Source organism: Indicator indicator, chromosome Z (assembly GCF_027791375.1).
Source record: "Indicator indicator isolate 239-I01 chromosome Z, UM_Iind_1.1, whole genome shotgun sequence".
NCBI lineage: Eukaryota > Metazoa > Chordata > Aves > Piciformes > Indicatoridae > Indicator > Indicator indicator.
Genome location: NC_072053.1, coordinates 67,683,039 through 67,700,567, shown reverse-complemented (window position 1 = coordinate 67,700,567; position 17,529 = coordinate 67,683,039). Strand labels below are relative to the sequence as shown.

General features: G+C 38.2%; 1 protein-coding gene across 1 annotated transcript in view; it reads left to right on the top strand.

The window, feature by feature from the left end:
* The window catches only part of MCC (MCC regulator of WNT signaling pathway), a 196,998-nt gene extending 185,982 nt beyond the window's left edge, over positions 1-11,016 (top strand). The window contains exons 15-17 of the mRNA XM_054397342.1: positions 498-595; positions 10,020-10,142; positions 10,559-11,016. Coding sequence (XP_054253317.1) covers positions 498-595; positions 10,020-10,142; positions 10,559-10,739 — 402 coding nt within the window. The 3' untranslated portion in view covers positions 10,740-11,016. The remainder of the gene's footprint in view (positions 1-497; positions 596-10,019; positions 10,143-10,558) is intronic.
* Positions 11,017-17,529: the final 6,513 nt, after the last annotated feature.

The window sequence follows — 17,529 nt, the reverse complement described above, 5'->3', positions numbered from 1 at the left end:
GCAGAATAAATAAAAATCTACATTTACATTGATAGTTTGCATGAAGAAATAGTGATACCTAGAAAAACTTTAGTCGTGTTATTTTAGTGCGGTGTCCCCAGAAAAGCTTAGGAATATGTTAAAACAAAAACAAATGCAGAGGTAGTGGTATCTTTCTTACTTGTTTCTGGCAAAGCATCATATAAGTTGTTTGATCCAGTGCTGCTTGTTTTGAGTGTGGTGTTTAAAGTAATATAAGGCACCAGCAGTTATGCATACTGTAGCAGAATTCTGCAAATCAGTGGGCTGTTTGTTTAGCAGTTTGTTTAGGAATCGTTTATAAGGATTTGTTAATCCATTAGTCCACATGTATGTTGATACACTGCCATGTTGTTGTGACGTTGTGATGTTTGTTTCACCTCCGATTTAAAAGTAGCTGTGAACTAAAAGGTTTGTGGAGTTTTCTGGTTAAGGTAGTAAGTAAATTGAAATTAAGATGGCCTTTCCTTGGTTCTCAGGAATGCAGTGATGGCACAGCAACACCATTAACACTATCTGAGCTGAGAGCGTACAACGAGGGTGAACTGACTGCTGAACTGACAAACGCACTCAGGCGGTAAGCAGCTTCTTTCACCAGAGACATCAATTTATTATGTAGGTCCTGGGTGAGGTTTAGTTCTGAGTCTTTGCTCTTACTCTGGAGTGTTTTTAAGAATGATCACAGGTTTTTCCTGCGATAGGAAAAAGGATCAAAGTTCTTCTAACTTTTTTCCTCTTTTTTGCTGCTGTTCTTGTGTGAAGACATAAGTCTTCACATGGTGCTCAGCTCCATTTTCCTTATGCTGCTCTAAAATTCAGATTAACTGTATACCTAAGAAACCCTCCAAATGTCAGGAATGTCCATATTCAGGCAAGCATATGAGATATAAAACCAATGACATAGCTTGCTTGAGGGCATGCAGAAGACTTTTAGTGAAGACAGGGTTTGAAGTGTGATCTTTGATTAAGAAGCTTGGTTGCAGATTACAGCTTGGAGTTAGGGGCATGGGAGGAATTGCAGGGATTTTGATGGCTCAGATGCTGCCTATTACTTCCTGAGTATGTCAGTAGAGCCACAGTTCAATTACAAATGACATTGATGTGTGAAGTGTTAGCTTTCCAGCAAGAGAGAAAATTGATGTCTTGACAAACTGCTCTTATCAACACCCAGGTTTTAAGCCAAAGCTTTCAATACAGTTATACATTAACTAAGTATTTGTTTGTGGGGCAATTTTTGCCGCACCAGCTGTATGATAAACTTCATGACAAAGATATTAACTATTTCAATAGTTGTTTCAGTATTTCTTCCACGTGCCTATCTAATAAGTACTCTGGTTATTGTATTTAGAGCCTGTTCAAAATGCTACTAAAAATTTTGATTGGAAAGAGTGTATTTTGCTTTTCTGTTATTTGCACCCTTCTTAGTGTCCTTATCCTGACGTCTTCTCTCTGAAAGTCAGTATAAAGCTTATCTAGCACATGGACTAAGTTTACTGCAACCTATTTAGACACAGCTAAGCTAAAAAGTACCAGCATCATCAGCTGTTTTTTTTCTCAGTTATGTTTGCTTATTTCTATTTTCTCATTATCATATCCATTAAATGGAGATACACTGAAATATTTGAACACCAGAGGATGACATAGATTGTAGTCATTGCAAATTTGAGGGATCTCCAGGTTTTTTTATGACTGTGCAGTCTCCTGCTGTGGTTTGCCTTGGCTGGCTGAGGGGTTCAGGAGGCATGGCCTGTGTCTGGAAGTCCTGTCCCCACCCATACCCCCCCACTCCAGCCCAGAGATTCCCACTGAGAGAAACCTGCTTACAGGAAGATGAATGAATAGTGGTTATGTAAGGGACTGATTCCTCAAAAGCACTGTGGGTATTTTTTTTTTCTATATGTATCACAGATAACTGTCATTTTTCTTTTTTTCTATTTTTGACATGTATTAAGTAATTCTCCTCACCACTGTGGGATTATGTGAACCATTGAGCTTCTGTGCACATCATCACAGGGAACTCCAAATAACTCCAGGTCTGGAGAGCTTCCAGGCTGGGCTGGCAAAACTGGGTGGGAGGTTTGAGCAGTAAGTGTGCCAGGCACGCTGCTCCCTCTCTCAAGGTCTCTTCTCCCTCTTTGCTGCCAGTCTGTTGTTTCCTGGACCATGCCTGGCCTGTCTCCCCACTGCTGGTGGTGTAACACATGCTTGTGGTACCTACTGTTTTTGATGTCTGAAAATCCTTTAAAAAGCAGTACAGTATCTTACACCAGCAAAGTATTTTTTAAAGCATTCTCTATCTTCTCCATGATCAGAAAAGACTACCTTTACAAGGGTAGCAGCCAGCATGGGTGTTCTCCAGCCCACTGATGCCTGAGGAGGTAAGACACAGAAGATGTGGCATTCAAAACCAGTGCTTTTTAAGACTCTTTTGGCATTTGCATAGTGTTATTTTGTTACCTCTCTAAGAATTTCTTCCTTGGCAAGCCAAATCAGACCAGTGAGGCAGACCTGCATTCAAATTGTCTTGGGGATTCTGCATGCCAGTTTGACACGTTAATTTAAACTGCTGATGAAAAGAGAATTTATCTGCATTCCTTTTAAATGTCCAGCTGTTATCTCTTGAGAGAAGAGGAGTCAAACGCCTAGAAAAAAACAATTCTGTCACCCTGTTCAGCTAGAACTGGAAAAGGTGGAGAGGGGAGTGAGGGAACATGTCAGGAAACAACAGGAAAACATTAGGAAATGGACTGGGATCAAAGCATGTGATGGAAAGTGTGTGTCACCCCTTCAAAGTGGGGACCACACAGAAAGATAGAGGCCATACAGGGGGTGCTTCTCCTCCTTCCACTCCCTAAATGTTACATGCCTGGGGGCTAGACAGCTTTCATGGTTACCTACACCAGGAAACCTTGGTCCTCTGTCCTCCAAGGCTGGATGCCTGGCTGCTGCATCAGGGTTTTGTATATGTGGAGCTCAGGAGCAGATGCTGAGCTGAAGCTAAAGATGCTGCTCTGACAGAGGAGCCAGAATTTGAAGGTGTTTGCTCATGGCAAGCAGTGCTTACCTGCTGGTTATGGCAAGACATAATATAATCAGGTCCAGCTGTGGGAAACTTTCTTACCTATTTAATGTAGAGGGATCACCATTCCTGTTTTGCTCCAGACTGGGCAAGAGCTGTAGTTGTTCTTGACCAGGGGGGCAATAGCTTGTGCTTTCTCAAGATGGGGAGTTAGCTGGGTATACTCCAAAACAGAGGCAAACTTGCTGTGTGCCAGGGAAGAGCAGCTTCCTGTTTGCAGCACTGAGGAATTCTTGATGAAATGAGTAAGGGCACAAAAATCCGCCCAGGATATGAAACCTGAACATGTCTGGAAAAGTCCAGACAAGGAAAATATATGGTGTGCAAGCCCTTGTTTATATTATTCTTGCTTATATTATTCTAGTGTCATTATGTTGAAGCCAAATTGACAGAAACTGCAGAAATGTGCCCCACAGTTTTCTTCACAGCTCTGGTAGAATTCCCCTCTTGAAGCCAGAGAAGACTTTAGGCCCTGTCTGCTTGCCTTCCTATTCAAACCAACCTCTAAGTCTGAAACAAAAAAGCTCTTGAAAGCTGCTTAGCAACTACCCACTGAGTGTTTTGATTGTGAAAATACAAAAGACTTTCTTACCAGCATATTAAACATTTCAGTGAAAATAGTGGTTTTAGCGGATGTTGGAGTAGGTTGTAGGCCTCTGAATACACCGAGCATTTTCTTGGAAAGGGAGCAGTTAGGAATTTCCCCAGTATGACTTCATGAGTGCCCTGCAGCAGAGAGCCCTTGCTGGAAGCAAACCATGCCTTCAGATCATAAGCTTGTTCCCTTTTCTGGGAATATGTGCTGATACTCTTCTCTGTGTGCATGAGGTGCCACAGCTGCCTTTCTTTGCAGCTCCAGCAGCAGTAGTCAGTTGGAAGAAAAACTGTTGGGAGCAAAATTTGTGGTCACTTTTGTAGTCCAGTTGTTGTCTGACACAGCGGATTGGTCATGGACTCCAGTGTGGTGATTGAAGACACTTTATTAACACACCTGAGGGCCTTTTATATCCCCAAAATGGCTGATGTAACATATGGGCAAAGATACAAGACGAGAGCTCTGCCAATTAAATCGTTTTAACAAACACACATTCTTTCACTTATCTACAAGGTTGGCGCAGCAACAGGACAGCTGCCTGCTTTAGAAAGATACCAGAAAGCTTTCATCCCACAGTTTTGAATTTATAAGCCCAACACTTCTTTGTTACCTGCCTGATCTCTTAAAGGGGGCTTAGATCGTGCTAGTTCAAATTCCCACATCTTCTCCTTCTTTATTAAGAAAGAAGACCTAATTAACCGTACAAGTTATCATACCCTGCACACACAGTAATACACAGAAACACATATTAAGGTACAAACAAACACATCAAACCAATCTTCAACATTGTCTTTACAATCTTCTTGAAAAGCACGAATGTTACACCTCTGCCTTTTTCTAAGATGGTTAAAAATCATAGAATTGTTTGGTGTCAACATGGTCAAATGACCAAGGCTACAAGGTTCTCCCTTGATCCGTGAGGAAAGACTGGCCAGGCCCCATCCTCACAGGTAAGGAAAAGACCTGCAGGCAGACAGCGAGGATGAGTAAATCCCTTTGCTGGTGACTCCCTGCCAGAGTGACATTATGAATGTACGTAGTTCTGTCTGATGTAAAATTAAACGTAACAGAATAATGCATTTTTACTGATTCTTACATAACTAATCTCTTGAGGCTCTGTTGCAGCTGAGGGAAGGTACTGAGTTAAATTGTTCCAAACCTTGGTCATATATCCTAATGTTAAGTTTGTTTTTTTCAAATTCTTCCCAACTAAAGCCACCAAAAATTTTAAATCCTCCATAAATTTTGTTAAGCCACACTAAAAAACACATACAAAATGAAAAAAAAAGCCACATAATACGCTGTAACAATTCTTTCTTGTGACATACCTGGACTCCCCCCTTTTGTTTTTATAACATAGAAAATGAAAATGTCTTTTGTGCTACAATCCATTTTAGCCATCCCTTTGACCATTTGAAATTATTATTTAACTATGACATTCTGGTGAGTTAACATTATAAACCCATGTGAACACGATTGTGTCATGCTTGGGTTCTACACAGTTCAACACATTTTACCATCTCATTTGATTCTCACACTTAAATCCTTCCTTGCTTACACTTATGACTTAGTATACATAATTAAACCACCTTAATATCCAACACACACAGACTTACATCAGTATCCCAGTCCTCTAATAGAAAGATGTGCTTCTGCTCCTCCAGATATTACTTGGGGACAAGTTCAAGACAGGAGAAGCAGGAGATTCTACTGTTGGATACCAACGCCAGCTTGGTCTCAGCAACTGTGTCACTCTTATTTCTTGCGAGACTCCATCAGTCTGGTCCTTCTTATTGCATTACTTTCTCCAACATACAACTCACATTCCAAGTTATCTTTCCCCAATTTTAAATCTCCTTGAGGCACACGCCAGGTCTTCCCATCCTTTCTCATTACCCACCAAGTACATCCAGGCTCCTGAGTAAAGACAATCCCATGAATGCATTTGCCTTTCCTCATGGGAGGAGCAACCCACACTGCCCTTCCCAGCCACGTTCCCATCAGCAATTAAGCAATTATGATATTCAGTCCTAATTCTGATGTCTTCTAGTGTCATTCTCATGTGATCAGCCTCTGGTGGATGCCATCAATTTCAATTCAGCATGGCAGTTTTGTAATCAGTCTTAGGTCTGCTGATTTTCAGCTTTAGGGGCACTGCTGTTTCACCCATGTGTTGATTCCTGTGTTGTCAGCTGAGATGTTTGCAGTACTGAGTTGCAGATTTCTTCATGACATGGATTGACTTTTCCTTGCTGATGTCACTAAAAACCTATAGGTGATAAAATGTGCATCGCTTTCCTACACTAACAGATACATCTGCCTTTTCTTAGGCTAAACCTCTCTATATGTGATATATCAAAATTAGGAGGTTTTTTGTATTTTTATAATCCTTATCTTAAAACACTATAAAAGACAAAATAAAATTATCGTATCCCTATATTAAACTCCTAACTTATGCTAATACTAAAAGTCCATAAAAAACTTTAAAACTGTATTAAAATTAAATTACTGAATTATTTTTTTTAAAAATTAAACAAAAAATTTTTACATAGAGGGCTCTTTTAAAATGTCATGGCACACAAAGAAGGTTCAAACCAGAAGAAAAAATTAACATATAAACTTATAAAACAACTTACTCTATTTAAAATTACTCATTATTACTTATATTTTATTATACTTACTTAACATACCTTGCTACAATTAGTAAATGCTTACCATAAGTATTCATTATTTATTATCCCTACTGTTAAAACTTAATTATTACAGACACTGAAAAAAACAATCTCCAAGATCCATTATAATAAAAAACAATGCTTAAAATCATTATCCATATCAGGTTTACACCTACAAAATGTTAAAATATCTTTCAAAACAAAATTTAACACTTTCACTTTAAATCTGAAACAGCTTCTGCAAAACTGCAAAAGACTGCAAACAAGGGAGAGGTAAGAGAGAAGGAGGGGGGTGAAGGAGGCAGGGAACTGCTAGTTCCAATTCTCCCACAGTTGCTGGCTCACAGAAATTGTGTTCTCCTAAAAACACCTGATTTTCCTTCCCACTTCCCAAGAAAATATGCACATAGATGCTTTCTCAGGATCCATACTGATCCGTATTACAGCCCTGGGGCAGGATAGCAGTGTCTCTGATGTGCGAGTTTGCTCTGTGAGAGACTCTGGAAGACTGGCAGCAGGACAGTGTTCATATTCATATGGTTCTTGCATCAAATGCAGTTCCATCCCTGGTCTCCATCTTTGACACATTCTCGTCCTGGGAAAATGCTGCATCTGATTAGAGCTATTGTTTTAGAAGTGGCTGATTCTTCATATCCTCCTGATGTATAAGAGTGATCAGGAAAGTGGTGTTAGAAATCCTGTGAAGACAGCTAACCTATAATGCATTAAAGTAATTCAAGTAGCACCTCAGGATTCATTATTACCCCCATTCACTGCCCAACTAAACAATCTGTTTTGGAGTGACACAAATAATGACAACTCTCTCTGTCCAAACTGAAATTATTGGTAATAGAAATTGAGAGAAGTGGGAAGACTTAGCATTATGGGGTATGGGACTTTTACCCAGGGAGAGAGGATTTACTGACCAGCCAATAAGATACAGCTCTGAGATGTCTCATCTGCTACTGAAATAGAAGGTACAGTGCTCTGGGGAAAACTTTACTTGTTTACCTTTGGGTTTTTTTCCCTACCATTAACCAAGTGTACAGGCATCTCCATTTTGCAGACTAAAACAACATGTTTACTGTGTCTTTAATGTTGCTGCTATGTCTGTCTACTCAGATGTAACTTGCTCTATGAAATACATTCTGAAGCATGTTTTAAATCTGGAAGAGTAACTGTAAAAGTAGATCCCTATGTGCTTTGTTTGGTTGGTTGGTTTTAATTTTGGGACATTTCAACACATGCAATAAAACCTTCAATTGCTTTCCCTGAGATTAAAAGTGGGAGTAGGCACTAGCAAGTGCTATTTTCACTGACTTCAAGACACCAAGAAAAGCCAAAAGAACTGTGTGGATCTTGTCAGCCCATGTATTTTACTGGTAAATTTGAGGTATCTACGGATTTTAAGGATTAGCCACTGTTACCTGTTCAGCTACATAGTTCTGAAGCTAGCTTATGAAAGTTGTTTAACTAGGCAGTGGAGGCTGAAGGTGCTTACCACTCTGATGGCTCTGTATCTTTGGTAAGCAGAAAAACAAGAATGTAAAGACATTGATGTTTGGCGGAGTTTGGACTGAACACAACTGTGTTGCAAGGCGTAAGTGCTAAAACAAAGAAAAGGTGATGCAATAGTTTTATCAGGTAAGAGTCACCATAGCAAATAAACTTTACCATGCGTGACAAGTTCCTCCCAAGTCTTTCCACTGTGGGTTTTTTTTGACACAGCAGGTGTGTTAAGGACTTCACTGGAAGGGTTCTTTCCCACAGTGTGCAGTGTTTCCACAGCTCTACTTTATTTTGCACGTAATGTTAAATGTTTCTGAACTCTTTGCAGAATGCACATTTTGACTGTAGACTGTGCAAGTCTCTGTCTGCTAATGATCACTGGATGACAGTGAGCTTTTAATCACTAGGGAAAAAGATCACATAATCTGTAAACTTAGAGTGTGTACTTCAGTGAAAGGACATATAAAGAATATTGATGATTCTTCATCAACAAGGCCCCTCTTCATGTCATTTTTAATTTATCCCAACACACTGCTGGTTTGCTGGCCAAACTGCTAACTTGGAATATTTCCCCAACTGACTTTCTGAAAGCCCTTCTGTTGCTGACGCCAGGCACAATGAAACATGCCACGTGCTGTCCTTTGGTTATAAAATACTGCCGTTACCCGGCCAGCCTAGTAACTGCAGGCTGGTGAGCTGACTGTTGAGGAGTGTCTATGTGATCTGTGGAGAGCTGGGGAAGGTTTCACAACCTTTAGGGTATTCATTCCAATGGGGGCATTTGTGGGAGCCAGTGGTAGTCCTGTTATTGAGGCGAAACTCTGTTTATTCAGCAGCACTGTAACAAAAAAAAGGAGGGACAGACGTCTCCATACATTGGAAGTTCCCAACTGTAAACACTGCAAAATCCAAGTTAGTCCCAGTTTATCCTGGGTCCATGTCAATTTAAAAAAAATATATAATTTTAATTTCTGATACCTTTCTATCAGGGTTGTCTATGCTGTGAGGATGGGTCATAGAGAAAGGCTTCTGATGGCATCAGCATTCTTGCACAAGAGGTGGGACAGTCTTACATCTGTATGAGAGCACGCTGAGGGCAGCCACTTACTCTGCATCAGGGACCTTCTTGGAAGGAAGCACCTGCCTCATGCCACATGCTTGCCTGCACTAGGAATTGGTCTTTAAAGCCAGCTTAAACTCCAAGCCATAATGCTTCTCCCCAGAATTCTTGCCTCATTAGTTTTCTCTTTCCCTTATGGTAATATTTGTAATCTAAAAATAATTTTGCATTTTGGCACACTTCGTGTAATTGTATTTTGTTTCATAACTGGTAAGTAAGTGTTGGTAATTATATCAGCATTTTAACCCTCACTACTGCGACTTACTCAAAATTTAAAAAGGAGTACCTCATAGAAGAAAATGGCTGTGGTCTCACCTATGTATTTCTTGTGCTTGCCCTTTCTTTTCTGTACTCCCCTTTTCTTCTTTTTTCTGCAGTACAGAGTGTAGTATAAATTACTCAAGTCAGTGTTAGACAGTAACTGAAATGAATGGCATTGTTCCAAGGGTAGTGAAACAGTGGAACAGGTTGCTCACCTGTAGATGTCTCATCCCTGGAAACATATAAGGTCAGGTGGGAGGCAGTCTGAGCAACATGATCTAGTTAAAGATGCTCATTGGAGGGGGGGTTGGACTAGATGATCTGTAAGGGTCCCTTCCAACCCAAACTGTTCTATGATTCTGTAGTGATTTTGAAATAAATTGTTTAGTAAATCATCTTTACTAGCAATCCTAGTATGCTATTTTGAATTCATATTTGTATACAATTACCATGATGTTTTATTTCCTTGGTATTTTTCTTTGCTGTCTCATTCCAGACACAGTAAGTGGCATATTTTTATATATTAGTGTGGTTCAATACATACAAGACCATAACCCACCAGAGAAGTTCTTCTCTTTTGTATCCTGCATCTCTGATGCTAGATTCTGAAGTGGTGAATGTTATGAAAAATTCAATCTGTAGTAGCAAGGAAAGTAATTCCAGACTGTTAGTCCACCAAAGGACATCTATTAATGCACTTGCAAGCTGAAATGTTATTTCTGTTTTGAAAATAGTTTTTTTTCCCTTTTTTTTTTCCTGATCAAGGGAGAAGAAACTGAAAGCTAGAGTGCAAGAGTTAGTGAGTGCTTTGGAGAGGCTCACAAAAAGCAGTGAAATCAGACATCAGCAGTCTGCAGAATTTGTTAATGATCTTAAAAGGGCAAACAGGTAAAAGATCTACCAACAAATGGATGCACAATTGATTTCTTTTGCCTTGTTCTGGTAATGCACTGTAATTCTCCCACTACCTTAATGAAGCAGTTTCTGGATCTTGACTCATTAACAATGCTTTGTCAGGTCATCATCAACAACAAAGAGCTTGCTGGCTCTGCACGATGTTTTAAAATGTTTTCAGTAACAGGTTTACTGGTAATGGCAGTACTTGTCCCTGAAAAAGATAGACATGTATTGATCTAGGTTTAGATCAGTAAGGTTTGGATCTAATGTGCTTTAATGCACTAATAAATTTTATGAAGACGATCGCTACCCAAAGTTTGGAGTTCCCCCACAGTGGAGTTTTGAGGTAGATTTTTCTATGGACAAACCTGTTTGAGTGACATTGTATTGCCTTGTATTTCTAACAGCAACTTGGTAGCAGCTTATGAAAAAGCAAAGAAAAAGCATCAAAATAAACTGAAGAAACTAGAATCACAAATGATGGCCATGGTGGAGAGACATGAAACACAAGTAAGGATGCTCAAACAAAGAATAGCTTTACTGGAAGAGGAGAACTCTAGACCACACACCAATGAAACTTCACTTTAAATGTATCTCTTTCAAAGATGCTTAGTGCCATTACAAATTCCTGCCTCGTGAAGGCCTTTGTACACTAAAATCACTGTCAGTGTTGACACACTTCAAGCACCTTCTCTGGGATCCCAGAGATATGCCGTGGGGATAATTTAAGTGTTAACCTTAAGGACTGGGGATCCCAGAGATATGCCATGGGGATATTCTCTTAAGGATTGGTTTATAATGTAAAATGGCAGTGCCTGAATCATCATAATTGTGTACATTGTCTGTGTCGTTGTATCTATATGTATACAGCTTTGCTTCTGTTTTAGGTTTGTACCACGGGTGACAATGTCACATAGGAAAGTAATTCCTATTAAGAGCTTTTAATTTGGGGATAATTTGTGGTTTTTTCCCAATCCCTGAGCTCCCTCTACACACAACTGTATTGTTCCCCTCAAGACTTCCTGCTGTGGTTAAATTGACTAGTCAGCTGCAGTGGGGAAGAGGTAACAGGCTGTCTTGTTTTTTTTTGTACCATGCTTGCAGTACTGTCACTCAGTGCAGTTCAGGTAGGAAAACTCTCAATTTGGAAAGAAACAAGGAAAACCCGTTTGGATCTCTGGTGTATTTCTTACAGCTTCTAACACGACTAATGGCTGCTTCACCAAGTTAGTCTGTGGCAAGGTTGGCCAAGAAATTACAGACCTCCTGGTATTTTTATTGCATGGTGTTTGCAATTATTTTTTGAAACTGTTTTTAGTATGTTATAGGCAAGGTTTTCTATAAGAGGCTGGACCAATTTTGTGATGTGTATAGTGCTTATTATAGCTTCCTGTGATCAAGAGGTAGAATGTCTACTTTTTATACTTGTTTTGACCGAAAAAATTACTTACCACGAATATGTACCTGTTTAATATTGAATACATAGGCAAAAAAATATAAACATGTAGATGTATGGATATAGAGCTGCAAACAGAATGTGGTGAAGTTTCCATACAGCTTCTTAGGTTAGTTTTTATTACTGCTAACATTCTCTTGTTGCAGTAATGTTACTGACTGAATTGAAAATTGTGATCTATTACAGTAATAATAAACATCAGTGAAGCATGGTGATCAGGTTGATTTCTCTAGGCAGCAAAACACAGGACTCTATTGTACCAGTTTCTGTCAGTTTGCTTCTTCAAGTACATAGAACAGCATCCCATGTTTGTTTTAGCATGCCAAACAAGTCCATTAGCATTGTTAGCCAGTTACCAGGCTGTTTTCAAGTGAATCTGATTTCAGTTGTTTATCCTTTTTTGCTTTATATGTTGAGTTGCACCTCAAGTTTTATTAGTGTATTTAGAATTGTAACTTCTCTCATTTATTCCTCCTGTTTCTAGTACTTAAGAAATACTTTTAGAGGACTTGAACCATTTTTGTCTAATTCTTAGCTTGAGCCAGGCAGCTGAAAGAGTTGGAATTTTTTCAGAATATGGCATTATTGTCAAGGCTTGGTCACATCTGAAACTATAGCAGTTGGTGTTCATGACATCTGTTATTACTGTAGCTGCTGTTTTATCAGATTCTACAAGTTTGATACATCAGCTACGAAACCAACATCATACACAATTGATTGCAAGGTAAAACAATGCTGCTTTAAAAATTCATCTGTAGGGAGGCAATGTCCTGGTGTTGGTTTTTATTAGTCCTTTCTCGAAATAACTGTACTTAATTTATGTGAATGGAAACTTCTGTAAACCAGCCTATGGAGGTAGCAGACACATTTGATTTTTTTTGGTGTGTGTGTCTTAATGTTGTTGCTAAGTATTTATCTTTGGTGTTTGCCCCTCCCCCCCCCCCCCTTTTTTTTGGCCAAGTTTATTACCAACATGAATGTGGGGTTATGCTATAATCTTCAGAGGTAGCTGGTCACTCTTGTTTCTGAAGAAACACAATCATCCACTCTGTACTGTAGCAAAACCACAGTTACAGGTTTGTCTTCTTGCAATCCAAAACAAGGATGACTTGAGGTCATCTGAAGCTGCCCATGTGAAATGCCTTTCAATTAAGATGACTAGAAACCACTGCTGGATTTCCTCTTAGGCTCAATTTTTTCAATTTCTTGGTAGCTAAAGAAGCTGTTAAAAATACACTGTAGCTTAAAGCATTTGAATTGAAACCTGTATTTTAAAGGAAAGATACAAAAAGAAGAAAGCATAAAATGTACTTGGGTCTAAAAAAAGCTGTAGTGTCCCTTTTTCAGGCCCAACAATTTGCTGATTCTGCATAAATTAGACATTGTTTTACTACATTTACTGCATGTCTTCTCTGCAAACTGTGTTTTTAAAGTGTTTTAGAATAAATTGCCAATCATCAGTAAATGTAAGCCACCTCCCCTCTCTTCCCATAGGGCTTATAGATGAAAAAGCAAAACTGGTACCATACAGCAGCAGCTATAGGTCGTCCTCTACCAGTTAGTTACTTGCCTAAGCAAGCAGCTACTGCTGCAGTTGTTGGCATATTGCAAAAAAGTGCAATGGGGAAGTGGTTAAAGGTTTATTACCGTTATTGTGAAAATATTTAGTAGCAACAATTAGCTGCAGTTTCAGTGCATCTGTTAAAATAGCACCAACCCTGAGAATAAATGCCAAAAAATAACTCCCTTTTATGCAACTGGTTCAAATGCCAGCCTATAGGTGAGTGTGCAAATCACCCTGAGTCAAAGCAGCCTAACTCCACATTTTTTAGCAAAAATAGTGCATTTACAAAACAAGAAAAATAGGTGGTTCTTGCCAACAGAACTTGTTCACTAATTAACTAATCTGATAGTGAGATTTTCTATGTCGCCAGCATGCATGAAACCTCATGTGCTCAGAAAAAATGTACTTTCTTTTTCTAATTAAATGTATAAATCTTCATTAGCTTGAAAGTACTGCTAGCTATTGCAAAGCACAGGTGATTGTTTGCGTTAATATTAGTATTGTTCTATTGGTTTTATTATGATTTTCTCTAATACTGTACCATACATTGTAATTGTAGCAACTTTTCATCTTACTGAGTTAGCTTCAAATGTGTTGCTGCTTTTTAGTTTCCTAGCTGCTGTAAAATAGCTATTGTGTTTATGTAGAACTGTAAAAATGCATTTATTTATACAGAGACATTTATAATACCTATTTTACAAATGTTCTTATATTCTGAATAAATTTCTAATGCTGGTTCTTTGCCTGGGGGTTGCTTTACACTACCGTGTAATCTTAAGTCGAATGAGTCTGCTTAAAGGCATCAAAAAGACTTTCTCCAAGATAAGTTGAGTGACATGGTATGACACTGTCAGGAAAGTTCATGTAATGGTGACATGTAAAGTTGGTTAAGATTGCACTGGAGATCTGACGACACGTTTTGGCTGAGCTCAAGAACATTAGCAATTGCCACAAACCCTCTACAGTTTCAATGACACTTTATAGAAAGGGAAGGGCATATATGAAACCATTTCTCTATATTCAGTTCTTTTAATAACAAGTAACAAAAAACCCCAAGATTGCTATTTCATAAATATTTGAAAAGCACTGATTGAGGTTCACATACTTCTTTTTCTAATACATCTAACTCCTTTAAAAAAAATATTTTTGCTTTCCATTCTGTTGGGCCCCTTGTGCACCTTTATGATTGACTTTAAAAAAATAATACTTCCTTTCCTGCCATTCTATGTCATCAGTGCCAATGACTGTCTTAAAGCAACATTTAAATATTTTACAGTGAAAGAATAATCTGTACCAGCAGCCCAGGGTTTACATTTCACACTGATCCACAATACTTAAAATTCATACTTCAGTACTTCAGCAAGTTTAAACATAAGGTAATTTAATTTTACACAGAAAAGATACAATATAGAAAAAAAAGTCCATTTAGTGATAGCCTCTGAAATGGTATTCTTCAGTATCTGAATCAATGAATGACAAATCACAATGATCAGTACAGCAGATGTTGCAGGTAATAACTGATTTACTAAAACTGAAGAGTGGGCTAATTCATAATTTCAAGATAACATAATGGGGAAAGTTTGTAACTTTACATGGTGTTAACCCTATCAGCTGTTACATACTTTCCACTTAATTAGCACCGATACGCCACTTACATAACAGTGAGGAAAACAGATAAGGTTCTTGAGCTTTAAACAGGAGGAAGACAAAACCCTTCATGCAGGAGCCATATAATCAACACTGGCTCCCTATTTTCTGTGAGACATGCAACACTGCACAGGAAAGTTTTCTCTTTGCGCAGCAATATCTGGGTTAGCCTGGGTCCTGCAACATGTACAGCAGTCTAGCATAATGCTGAAAAATAATGGAACAAAACACCACCTCCTTCTGTGCAGGCTGCTTTGGGTTTCAAAGTGCCTTGCAAACCCAGCTAAACTGCTCCTCACAGCTGAAGTACAGCTTCCACATTCTGCAGTGCCAAGCAAACATAGCAAAGTTACTGAAGGCTCCCGTTTTAAGTATAGGCTTCAGAAGAATTTGCAGTTTTTAGTATTTTTCTGCCTTAAAAAAAGATAAACCAAACCTTACTCAACCTGTAGAACATAAATTGTTCTCAGGTACAGTTTTCTGTAAAGGTGAATCTATTGTACAGTAAGTTAAGTTGAGTTTAACGTTTTCAATTAAAAGACATGTTAAAACATTTCATTTTAATGTTCTACTAATAATCCAGAATACTTCCCCTTCCATGACCTTGACTATAGCCAATGTAATTTGTTTTCCTTCTAAGTTCACAATTTGTAACAGGGAAATGCACATACAGCACAAATCCTACTGCATCTATCAGTGCTTATGCACAGGATTAAGAACAGTGCAAATACTAGCCTTTAGCCTACTTTCATTCTTAAAGTACACTATTGCTGTAAATGCATAGAAACAAAATCCTACTATGCAAAGTAGGATTCCACATTTACTTTTGTAAAAGCACCTTCCATTGTTTGTAGAAATTTACTGTAACTTAAATATTTAATTTTGGTTGCCTCAAAAACTGAAATATTGTAGTAACAAAAAACCAAGTGAAGTTATTAAGTCATGTATAAGCACCAGATTATTATTTTCTGTGCAAGACAATTTCTGCAAGTAAACTGATTTTAAATCAAAAAGAATCTATTCTACCAGTTCTCCGTGATTTTGAGCTAACATGTTTACAGTATAATGAATGTCCTGTTTCAAAATATGAAGGCACCTAATTTTACCTATGAAAAACAAACCAAAACCCAACAACTGGACTGCCCATGGAGCAGCAGTACTGCCTTGCACTACAGACTATCGGGGTTTGGAGTCTTAATCTTGCTTTTCATACCAGAATGACAAGTGCTGCTATGAACTGCAAATCAACACAAGCAACTCTACTACAGTAAGCAAAACACAAGAAAAAATACTTTATCTGAAATGACAGTCTGAGAGCAAGTCTGTTAGAAACAGGCAGACCTGAAGCACGTCTTTGATTTTTTTAAAATAAATTGTTATAATATCCACAGGTGGGTGAAGGAAAAATATGGGTAAGTATTTTTCTCAAATGACCAAATTAAATTAGGAAGGTTGGAACACACAGCACAGAATCCTGGAAACAACCCCAGAGTTTATTAGAAACTATTTATGCAAGCTTGGAGTAAAGAATTTATATTGTGTTAAAAAATACTTTGATGGAGCTATAGATAAAGCTATTCCTCCTCTTTTTCTCAGTACTACCACTTACAGACTTCAAACTATGTAAGACAAAGCTACTTTCAAAAGCATGTATGTACATCAAGGAGTTGAAGTTAATAGCATTTCAGTGTAGCACACACATCATTCAATTAGGAAGATCTCTCTTCAGTCTGAGTTAAAAGTTTAAAATATTCTGTGAATAAGAGATAATAAAAAACTCACACTAAAGCAGTTTATGTAATGCTAGAAACTGCAAAATAGTACCAGATTCCCAGCACACAAACATTCATAGTTTTTTTTAAATTAAAAATTTATTCCATGAGTTCTTCAAGAACACTGAATGACCCTTACAGGCAAGCATTCCCCAACTGAGTACTATTGTCTTTCAAGTATCTTGACATCAGCTCAAGTCTGTGTCTAGCTTCCATAACATAAAAGGTCACAAAACTGAATTCTCTATCTCACTTTTTATTTCTTCACTGGTTTACAGAAGATAATGTAAACTACTTCTGAACTTAGAAATCTAAGAATGGTGAAATAAGACATAAACAATAGTAAACCATTAAAACTGTTCACAGTGAAGGCCGTGATGGAACCGGTAAGACAGACCACATGCCACCACACTTGACATGGTTTTAGGAATTTTACTGAGAAGGCAGAAAGCAATAGTGCTACAACAAACAGTACCCTTATGCAAAGAAGTAAGTTATTGCATATTTATCACATTTATTTGTGACTCACATTAAGGCTAGATTTACTAAAATCATGACATATGTATAAGCTTCACTTTGGGTTGCTTAATGAAGCAACCAATTACCTCTTACACTGAACCTCTTTCACCAAAAATAAAAAACTGACCCAGTCAATACAGAGGGCAGCCAGTTATCTCCTATTCAAGGGACACACATGCTTTGTTACAGACTTCCTCTGTCTGGGACAAAACTTCCCACTTAACAGAAGCTCCAACTTCTATCATCAACCTGCCCCATAATTAACACAGTACTAACTGAAATATAATAGTAATTTATCCCAAAAAATCAACTTGCTTATTGAAGATTTCCACAGCTTGATACCTAACCATGCCTTACATTAATTCTGTTAACTCCACAGTCAGCAGCAATTGCAGAGTATGTACACAAACTTCTGCCTCA